This window comes from Syngnathus typhle, linkage group LG1, assembly GCF_033458585.1.
Source record: "Syngnathus typhle isolate RoL2023-S1 ecotype Sweden linkage group LG1, RoL_Styp_1.0, whole genome shotgun sequence".
NCBI classification, from domain to species: Eukaryota; Metazoa; Chordata; class Actinopteri; order Syngnathiformes; family Syngnathidae; genus Syngnathus; species Syngnathus typhle.
This window is the reverse complement of record NC_083738.1, coordinates 14280047-14290537: the sequence shown is the minus strand read 5'-3', so window position 1 is coordinate 14290537 and position 10491 is coordinate 14280047. Positions and strand designations below refer to the sequence as shown.

Sequence of the window (10491 nt, the reverse complement as noted above, 5' to 3'; positions counted from 1 at the left end):
GCACTGGTCTGACTGTAGTAAGTTGCAGCGACCACAAATACCCCGGTAAGAGGGGATTGACCCCACCCGGACCATTGTTGTTGAAAATGACCCAGAACAATAATTGAAGTTCTTTTGTCCTGGGATTTGGCCTCTCAAACTATTTTAAGCCCCAAAAATAACAAAATGGAAATATACTGGGTGCAAGAATGTAGACCGCAGCGATTGGGCCTCTTGAATTAGTTTGTTCATATCTATCAAAAAATAAATAAATAATGTGTAGTGAATGGAAAATTTGGTGAACTGTTGCAGGCATTTGGAGTGCTGCCAACCTAAAGTAATTGTTCTATCTGTGCTATTTGCTTGTACGCTTGGTGCTCTTTGGCCAATTCAAACATGGTAGCTATCCCATCTCCAACAATGTCAAATCAGTCTGTTGGAAAAAGCTTGTTATTCTTTTTCTTGATGCAATGGGCTTTATAAAACGATCTACGGTAAGAAATTCTGTTTGTGAATTTTCCCTCTGGACCTTTGCATTATTTTCCGAAGATACAAAGGGTTGATCCCATGGGTAACATTTCTTAGCCTTTCTTTTTCTTCACGTACGACAGTCACTGTCTATCCAGAACGCTGACTCCCGCCTCTACTTTTTTTGTATCACTAAAGATTTTTTCCAAATAAATTCTCTTTCCATCCACTCTCAGGGTCATTACTATATATTGACTACAAATTCACAAGCACTACAACACAACATTTTCTCTCCAAAGAAATTTTTGTTCATCGATGCCTGATCGAAATATAGCTCATTCTCACCTAAATGCAACAAGGGAGCAGACGTGACCTCTGACTGGCAGTGGTAGAGAGCGTTAATAATCTCCTTTCGATATCTGACTTAATTCAGACATGAAGTTGAAACACCCTTAGGGGTGTTGCTATTTCGTCACCAGTGCCAAGACTTCTCAAATTCTTACTTTTTTTGCATCATTGCCCAACTTCAATGTTTAAGAGCATGAAATAATTGTAGCTGTCATGCAGATATAACCCAAAGAAACATAAAATATCATTTTTAAATGGTGATTTTAAAAGTGCAACCACATATGCATATTCTTCGATGCACATGTGGAGGATAGAGGGAACATATACTTCGAGAAAGATCCACCCCCGTCGATGAAAATATTTCAGATGCTTGAGTTCATTTTTTTGCCTCCGTGTGTACGGAGTCAAGATTTGTCACGGTAACGTGGTCATCAATGTACTTTCCTTACCAATGAGATATCATTGAAATTGATATTAAACAGGCTTTCAGTTCTCTACCATTGTGCCTGAATGCATTCCTGGTGGCATATGTATGTGAAATATGTGTAGATGGTATTGTATTTTCAATACACAGACACACACAAAAAAGATTACTTTTGTATTTTTCTGATGCCATTGCCTTCTCGTACGTTGACAAACTGTACTCCCGTTTCAAATCTTAACTCTCATGGTTTGCTGCTCATTCGGTATGCTGACGTTTAAATGGTATAGCATTCACGCTTGGATCTTGGGGGATGATTTTCAAAGCATATCTTCACTGGAATGTGCAGGCACACCCACTTGATACACACCACATTGACAAATATGTTGTGGCCTATATGTATGTCCCTCTTTGCATTAAAGATATAGGACATCAAATAAATCAAATAGAAAGGAAAGATATCAGAGTGTGGGGACAGTTAAGTGCAGCTACAACAGTGTCACAGTGATGCAAAGTGTCAAGCTTACATCTGGACGTGATTCATCCAGTGTCAGTTGGAGGCAGGCATCTGAGGTCAGTTGCTCTATTCATCCAATTATTTGACTAACAACCGTTTTTTTTTTTTTTAGGAAAAACAATAATCCCTTTAAGAGGGAAAAACATTTTACTTTCTTAGAACTGTTCTTGACAGCAACAGGCCCTTGTGAAAATTGGGCTCATAAAATATTAATAACGTAGATGAGATTGCACAGTAGCCTCTTGTACGAATATTTTTAGTTTGCTCGTCTTGGCTGCAAAACACCAGTGAGAGTTGGCTTCACTGTGCCATAAAACAACAACAACAAAATTATTTTTGAACGCTCCATCTGTTTCTTGCTCAATGGTAACTTTGCATGAGAAATGTATTTATTACTTTAGTGTTTGGACGACTAATGTATGGATATCAGCAGTATCAAAGCAACATGTAGGAATGTATCAGTATCAAAGCAACATATAGGATCATGAATGTTTTTGATTATTTGCATGTTCAAGAGCGCGGGCATTGATCATTTTGGCACCTTAGAATATTCACGTATATTCACGAGATATCTGCAAAACCTGAGCGCCCCCAAGTGGCGCCCGTTTGGGCACTTAGTAACTGTGAAGAACTGAAATGAACACGCAAGGCGTTCTTAAAATAATAATACAAATAACAAAACTAAAATAAAAAACACTTAGCCTATATACAGTTTGAATTTTCTAATTAAATTATGCAGACAAATAAAGAATTGTCAATCACGAAGTTACTCTGATCCTCAGTAGTATGAAACGACTGTATTTCAATGCAAATGTTGAAATTTGTGACCCCCTCACACACATCACACATGGTGTATAAAATACTCGTGTGCCTCATTTTTGTGAACCTCTCAAAAAATTAAAGATTTAGTATTCATTTTTGAGTAAATACAATTATTTATTTCACATATACTGTGCTGCACAATTGTATTGTGGAAGCCAAAAGGAATCACTTCATGTTTTAGTCCGTCCCACCAAAACATATTCATTTTCAGGTGTCCTGTAGTATCTGTTGCATTAATTTGGCTACTTTCCTCCTATATTTTCCATTTATCACATCTCATTCATAATCCTTTTTTTAATCTTCATCTGCGATTGACCTGGCCCATCCGTCCGTTTTCATCAAGCAAATGTGAAGATTTGCATATACCACTCCATTACTGTAGATGTCAGTGTGCACAATTAATACCGATTCGTGTCGCTGAAGAAGACAAAGACCAGCGAAGAAGCCGGAGGCCGTAATGACGTACGATACAAATATACAATCTAGCTTACTACTCAGTAGAAGTGTAAGATAAACTTTTTAAATGAGTACTGTAGAGTCGCTGGACTTAGTTTTACGCTCAGTAAATGTCGCTAGGCTAAGGAAGAAAAGGAATGAATGATGTCATCATCATCAGCTCTGACTCTGACAGTGATGAATCCGGTTTGGAATTTGTTGGCTCTTACAGCGTCTCTTCCGCCGAGCCAGAATCCACCTCGGCGGTACTCGTTGGCGTCCAAGACGCCATCATCAACCCACTTGTAAGTACGTTATATTGACGCAAATTGATCAACAAGGAAGGTGCCAGTTAACGCTTGGGAAGGTGACAGTTGGCGCTGGAGCAGGGGTGGCCATCAGGCGATGCTCCGTTGAATTAAAACGTATTTACCGTTTTTTTTCATGTATAATACGCAAAATTTAACTAATTTATTGTCCTAAAATTTGGGGTGCGTATTATGCATGGGTACAACAATTTTTGAAGAAAATCTCCCTCGAAATAAAACTTGAAATCACCTTTCTTCTTGTTTGTTGTCAATCGCATTGAGCCATCCTGCCCAACACACTTAGTCAGTAAAATTCATAATTGACGACACATTGTTTGATGCGATGGTGCAATCCTTGATGGTGTGTTATTGTCATTGTTTGTGATACATTGTTGTTATTGCGCAGAACGGATGCGCAAGACACGTCAGCTATATAAAGAGCGAGAGTTCAGTTCTCTACCTAAATGCGTATTCAAACACGCTCTATACGAACACAATGCTCTCGTATCAGACGCTTTTAGGTCTTTTTTTTTTTAGGTAGACAAATGATACCACGCTTGTTCTCACTGAGCTCACTCCAAAGGTGAGATGGAGCCTGTCTGTAAGGTAAATATAGTTTTATGTAGTGGTAAGTGTGCAATTGTAATTTGTGACATGTAAATAAAGTGCTCACAATCATAGATTGAAATCCATTTTGCCTCAGTTGCTTCTAGATACAACAAATGAATTTATTTATTTATTGAGTCAGTATGACAAAAGATAGGACACTAATTTGTATACGTTTTTGTAGGCTCCACATGCATAATTTCTATCTGAGCGTATTTTTCCTGTCTTCATGTATAGCAATTACAAGTAAGATTTTTCGTTTTTCCAGATTCCGACTGGGGAGAGAGACTCAACAAAGGCTGATCCAGAAGTGAAGTTGCATGAAAAACGAACAGACTTCAGTGAAACTTTGACAAAGAAGGCCAAACAAGAGGAGAGCGTACTAAAAAGAACATGGAAGCATGACAGCCAAGAAGACCCAGCGTTCACATGCAACCATGCACAAGATGGGATTACCATTTCGAGGAGGGGGATAGAAGACCTGACTGATGCAGAGTCAAACAGGTTGGATCAGCTCTCCCAGAGCAATCGTGTTGACTCTCCCTGGTCCATATCAAAAACTGAAGACTTGGAAGACTCTTTAACGTGTGGGGATGAAGCAGAGAAAGGCCGTCTCAAAGACAGTTATCAGAATGCGGATCAAGTTGAATTCAGGGGAGGCCAACAAGAAGAGGACAACATACCAAATAGAACATCGGAATATGGCACTTTAAAGCTTGATTTACATGCACACAAATCACCTAGGCCGGACTGTGTTAAGTTGAAGCCAAATGTGGAAGTGCCATCTGTTCATTTCAAACATATCCCGAATCACCTAATACCCAAAAAACTTCCTTTCGTAGGGACAGGAGAAACGGAAAGCCCACATTCAGAACAGGACGGTTCTCTTTGTTTCACAGCGATTGCCACCCAGAGGTTAGAGTGTCCGGGACAACCACACGACACTGCATTGTTGGGGAACATACCCTCTTCATTCACCCCTGCCTCATTTCACACAAGCAACAGCCAAGAAGACCCAACGCGGGTCACATGTGACCGCGCACAGGACAGGCCCACCATTTCAAGGTTGGAGGTGGAAGATGGAATTGACGTGGAATCAAACAAGTCTGATCACCTGTCCCTGAGCAATCCCGTTGACTCTCCTGTGTCCCTTTCCAAAAGTGAAGATTTGAAGGCCTTCTGGGCAAGTCGTGATGAATCAGAGTGCGACAGTCCAACGTATTTGATGTGGCAAAGAGACAGTGATGGCGAAGGGAACGCTGATGTTGAGTACAGGGACGCCAGTCAGGACGAACGGCATTTTGTTTGCCCACGTGCGTGCGAGAAAATAATGGATGGATTAGCAAATACCCTGGTTGGAATCATTATTCACACGTTTTGAAATTCGTCTACTCACACCTATTAAGCATCGGCTTATCACACGCTTTCTTTCTAGATGCATGAGGAAAATATGAACCGTGACGAATCAACGGTTGACTGCCACCAAAGCCTCAGCTTAGTTTACGCCACCATGTATGAGAAGTGCCACGAAGGCACGTTGCAGCTTTTGTCGGACCTCCTACATCCCGGTTGCCGTCTTCCCCAAGATGTCATGTCCCACCTGCTAAATGGCATCCTGCTGAACCCGCTATGTCCGCCTCAAATCTGTGTGCAGGCCTGGAATCTGCTGATGAGGGCACAAAGGTGAGCGAGCCAACAACTCGGAGAGTGAAAGATGGAAGGAAATCACCACATATTATAAAGTTGCCATCTTCTTATTCATGCTTTCTTATTCATCACATTTTGATTGCAGACACCACCTGGTTGATAAAAACACAGTTCCGTGGAGCTGGGAGATGTTGACTGCAGTCATGTCCACTCAGGTACAGAACAAGATGTGGAATTTAGCCTTGTACCTTGCATCAACATTCACAGATCTTTTTCCTTTACCATTATACTAATATTAGTACTTCCTCTTGAAAAGAAAATGCTAATGGACTCTCAAAATATCCATAAGCTGTCCTTCATTCATGTAAATGCAATGTCATTTATGTGAATTATCCCTTGACAATCACCTCATGTTTGAATTATTTGATTTACAAAAAAATGCACTTCAGTGTATTGTTTACAAAGCCTCAAAACATGATACAGGGTCAAGTCGCATTTGGAACCTTTGGTGTGTGAGTCTTCGTTCACCTTAGCACTAAACAATTTTTAAAAATAATGTATTTGCAAAAATGTTATTGTTTCAAAAACCTAAACAAAATGAGTTGATCGTTTACTGGTGGCTGAAATGAAGCTAACGGTTGGTGTAAAATCTCTTTGACGTTTAAGGATTTCACAAGCTATGTATGACTTTACTGTTGTTCTCATGCTGGTCCCTCTTCATCAGGAAGGGAAAAAGAAGCATCACCCAGCGGTGGTGCGCATGCTCCTGGAGTATATTGTGCAGACTTTGGAGGATGACTTCTCTCACAAAAAGTCCACGTCTGAACTCCATCAATCCATCGCAAGAGCTACATTGTCGTGCAATCAGCACTTCCAACAAGTACAGTGAGTTTGGCAGACCTCCGACCTGTTTCAGGCAGAGGTTTTTTTCTTGAGGAAAAATAAAGTGTTGATTATGATGAACCAAAATAATTACACGAGGGGAGGGGATCTTTATTTACCTCACTGATAGACTCCCGCTCACTTGAGATCATGTGGGGTCCTTGGCGTCTGCCTAAAAAATTCACAAGAGGTTGTTTCAGGTTGCGTTTGCCAATCGTAATGTGTGCGATACAACCACCGGGTCAACCACAACATGTGAATACAAATTTTGCAGTAACAGCGATGAGCAAAGCATTCCACAATCCACTAAAGGTAAAGATGTAAGTTGGCAGAACTAAAACAAATTTTGAGTAAACAGATGTAGGCATTGCTAAAAAATATAGGTGAAGGCACCTGCCAAGGTAAATATAATCAGATTATTTACAGTACATTTCACAAACAAATTTACTCAACAGTCAGTAAATACTCTGAAGTCAATCTTTGGTGGAGTAGTTTTTACTGAAATAAAATCATTTGAACGTAATATTACTCTTGTCAATTATGATAAATAATAGGGGTGTAAATCGCGGGTTTTGTCACGATACGATATATCGATACAAAGAACTACGATACGATATTTGCCGATGTCTTAAAGCCTGCTGTGATTCATTCACGATACATCACGATATAGTGCTTTACGATCGATATAGAACAATATCCTGATTTATAACAAATCATACGCAAAATCAACAAGGTACTGCAAACTCTTTATTTAGGAAATTACAAAGAGCTTCCAAACTAATGACTTGAAGCCCAAAGGGGAGCGAATTTCCTCGTCTTCTTGGACACTAGCCATAGCACCAGCCCAGGAGCCGCGTAGTTGTCGGCTCCCCTTTCACGTGCTTGCTCTGCTCACAACACAACACGCCGCACACTGCTCCCGGAATAAGGAAGCAAGCAACAATGAACTGGATTTCAAAATAAAGTCGCGTCTAATGTCCGAGGTCAGAAACGGGCGATATAGATCGATGTTTACGTTTAGCATCGTTGCCAACAAATCGTAGAGCATTATATCGATTAATCGATGAATCGTTACACCCCTAATAAATAATATTCTTGGTCTCTTCTAGGGATGTCATTAAGTGGCTGTTTTCTTCCATTATCAAATCGACTGAAAGTGAGAAGACTAGTAAAGTTGCTAGAGAAGAAGATGAACATATCAGGTAAATTTGTAAGCACCATTGTAGAAAGGACAAAAACATGTCTAAAGGACATACAACCTTCAGGAAAGGTTTTATGTTGCGTGTTTTAGTCCTTTTCACATGAGGGGCAAACCTCTTGAACCTTTCAGAATCGTGTCCATTCTCCAGAGAATGTTGTGTTTGGCTTTAGAGGCGGATCGCTCTCCTGCAATAAGCTCACACAAGTTGTCTCAGGAGCTCTTTTTCACACTCATCAGCATCAAGCCCCGACGAGCACACAGGTGAGCGTCAGAGAAGAGTGAAGAAACGTTACTCTTTTCCTTCCTGCTACACACTTGTCCTCCCCCTCCTGAGGATCTGACTGTGGCCAAATGACTCCCAGGTCACTGCTGCTGGACAGCCTGCAGAGTAACCTGCTGAGATGGAAGCTGCTGGAACAACTTTTGGACGATGCATGCCCACTGAAAACACCTGTGCCCATGTCGCTCGGTCGCATCCTGCACTTTTTGGAGAACTGCACACTGGTTCCAGACCCGACGGTGACTACTGCACTCGCCTTGAACGATGATCTAATTTTAGTAATTGTTTACTAAATCTGTGGATAAAAATGTGTCGTACCCATATGCTGTTTGTTTGGAGAAAACCTCCTTGTAGGATTTATAAAGTGACACAAATTATATATGTATGCCGTGAACCTTGTGTGTCGCATGTGATATTCTATTTTTCAGATCTATCTATAAGCAAGACCACTGCGGGGAAACACACGGCCATCTTTAAACACATTTAAACTTCGCACAAAAAGAAAAAAAGTCCGTCCAAAAAATGAAATTAGGAAACCAACTGTGATTTTGATTCCCCAGGACGATGGCATACGTTGGAAGAAATGGGAGGAGTTGGTTAAACACCTCTGGATGTTGCTCGTCAGCTGCAACACAACAATGAAAGGTGACGTGTTGATTGCTAATTTTAATATATGATTACAATTTCAGGATTCAATTGATTAGTGTTTAAACCAGGGGTGGGCAAACTACGGCCCGCGGGCCACATCCGGCCCACGGGACCGTTTAATCCGGCCCGCCAACCCTGAACAAATTGTATTATTAAACTTTTTTTTTTTGGTCATTTTGCCTGCAATGACTGCGTTTTCCCAGTAGATGGCGAAGCGCTCGCCTGCGCATTTACTACCGGAAGCCGTGTCAGAAAGCTCGGTGCACACTCACAAGTGCGTGTACGTACTCAGTAGTACGGACTTGGCGCACTCTCGCTCTATTTGTATCAGTCCCGAATTTAGAGCGTGGGCTTTGACGACAGCATTCTTATAATTCGCGCGCTGAGCTTTCAGATGCAGTTTTGCGCTAAAGCCACCCACAAACCTTCCCCTGGAATCCTTCCATTAAAATGAGTGGCCCGAAAAAAAGAAGTGAGTGCCGAGTGTTTAAAAAAGAGTGGCCGATTTGGCTCGACGTACGCGACGTGACGTTCAGCCACATCAACATCAACCCGTCACAGATCAAGGTAAACGGACCAACACCTCGGATCTCGCCTAAGAATTGCCACAACAAATTTTACTCCAGACTATGACGCACTAGCAAAAAAGGGACACCAACAACACTGTTCCCACTGAAAATGAACGGGAGGCTCTCAAGTTTATTGTAAAAAAATGCATTTTGAATATGATTTGTACACATAGCAGGGATTGAAACTAGCGACCATTCTCATTTTCAAACAATGCAGGATGCTCAAGGACATTGATGCACCACCTATTTGCGACTAATCTTAACCTGTAAAGTTCTTAAGTGTTTCCCGTTTCCTCACCTCTGTTACCAGGTGTTTGCGAGTTAAAACTCTGCTCTGATTTTCACATACCCCTCACCGTTGATTACTTTATTTGAGTGTATGCTTTCACCGATTCTTCAAGATGATATATTTGGTCAGAATGTTTGCCGTTTGATGTGATCCCATAAGATAAACATCTTTCATTAATCTGACCTGCAGGCACTGAAGTGATGGAGATTGTTATTCATAATAACAGTGTCGTATTTTATGAGAATCACTGATAGCAGTTTTTTAGTGAATTTTTTTTTTTTTTAATGCTGTTAATGAATGCATTTGTTTTCAAAAAACTTGTTTGGAATATCCATGCTTTACTACCTACTAAAGGCCAAGATCTTTTATGCAATGACCTTTACAGGTCGCTTATATGACTTCACACAACGCCTATACCATCTGCTCCTGGTCCGGCCCTCCGGTCCAAATTTAGAACCCAGTTCGGCCCGCGAGTCAAAAAGTTTGCCCACCCCTGGTTTAAACCCTCATTATCATTGAGTTGATTGACCACTGTGCATTATATCTCTGCTGGCTAGAGGATGTTCAAATAACTTTTTCATGACCTGTGTATTTAGGCACTAACCTCCACACTGTATACTTCATCTCTAGGATTTCTGCACAACCCAGCCAGCAAGCAAAAAAGACAGCCAGGCTTCTTTGTCGACAAGAAGGATGATAAGCTAACAAAAGCAGACATTTGTAAATCCGTGGGGGCCTTTCTGTCCAGATCTCAGGCAGACGTCGGCCAAGCGTTGCCTTTACACGTGGAAGAGTCCCTCACTTATTTACAGGATTTCCTTCTTGATTTCTGTGAAGGTTAAATGAGGGGAAAACAGTTGGCACTTGTTGAATATTGCACGCTATGTAAAATAGGTCTTTTTAGAACTACAAACAAATGATTGCTTATACGCATGTATATAACGTGGAAAGATTTGTTCTGTATTTACATATATTGATCATTTTATTTTTTTAATTGGGCACAGTGTACATTCTTGAACATTTTTGCCTGACAGTGTTGACTGAATTACAAAGATTAATCAAATGACTTAC

At 40.8% G+C, this 10491-nt stretch overlaps 1 protein-coding gene across 5 annotated transcripts; it reads left to right on the top strand.

Annotated features, from left to right (window-relative positions):
* The first annotated feature begins 2951 nt into the window (after positions 1–2951).
* simc1 (SUMO interacting motifs containing 1) lies at positions 2952–10483 on the top strand. Of its 5 annotated transcripts, XM_061274911.1 has the most exons (11): positions 2952–3017; positions 3223–3295; positions 4173–5258; positions 5340–5587; positions 5697–5766; positions 6276–6436; positions 7543–7635; positions 7764–7895; positions 7997–8153; positions 8475–8559; positions 10051–10483. In XM_061274911.1, the coding sequence occupies exons 1-11, from the start codon at positions 3013–3015 to the stop codon at positions 10260–10262; spliced, it is 2322 nt and encodes a 773-aa protein (XP_061130895.1). In that variant the 5' UTR covers positions 2952–3012; the 3' UTR covers positions 10263–10483. The 5 variants fall into 5 exon arrangements, with proteins under 5 accessions (XP_061130895.1, XP_061130884.1, XP_061130913.1 ...); XM_061274900.1 differs by having other exon boundaries at positions 2975–3295; XM_061274919.1 differs by lacking the exons at positions 2952–3017; positions 3223–3295 and adding an exon at positions 3782–3904.
* The last annotated feature ends 8 nt before the right edge of the window (positions 10484–10491 follow it).

What these genes read in the sequence shown, in the direction of transcription:
- simc1 (XM_061274900.1), top strand. Translation starts at nt 3,149, where the DNA reads ATGAATGATGTCATCATCATCAGCTCTGACTCTGACAGTGATGAATCC. An exon ending in ATGGATTAGCAAATACCCTG is followed by an intron (nt 5,259 to 5,339) that starts GTTGGAATCATT and finishes CTTTCTTTCTAG; the next exon opens with ATGCATGAGGAAAATATGAA. An exon ending in CTGCTGATGAGGGCACAAAG is followed by an intron (nt 5,588 to 5,696) that starts GTGAGCGAGCCA and finishes TTTTGATTGCAG; the next exon opens with ACACCACCTGGTTGATAAAA.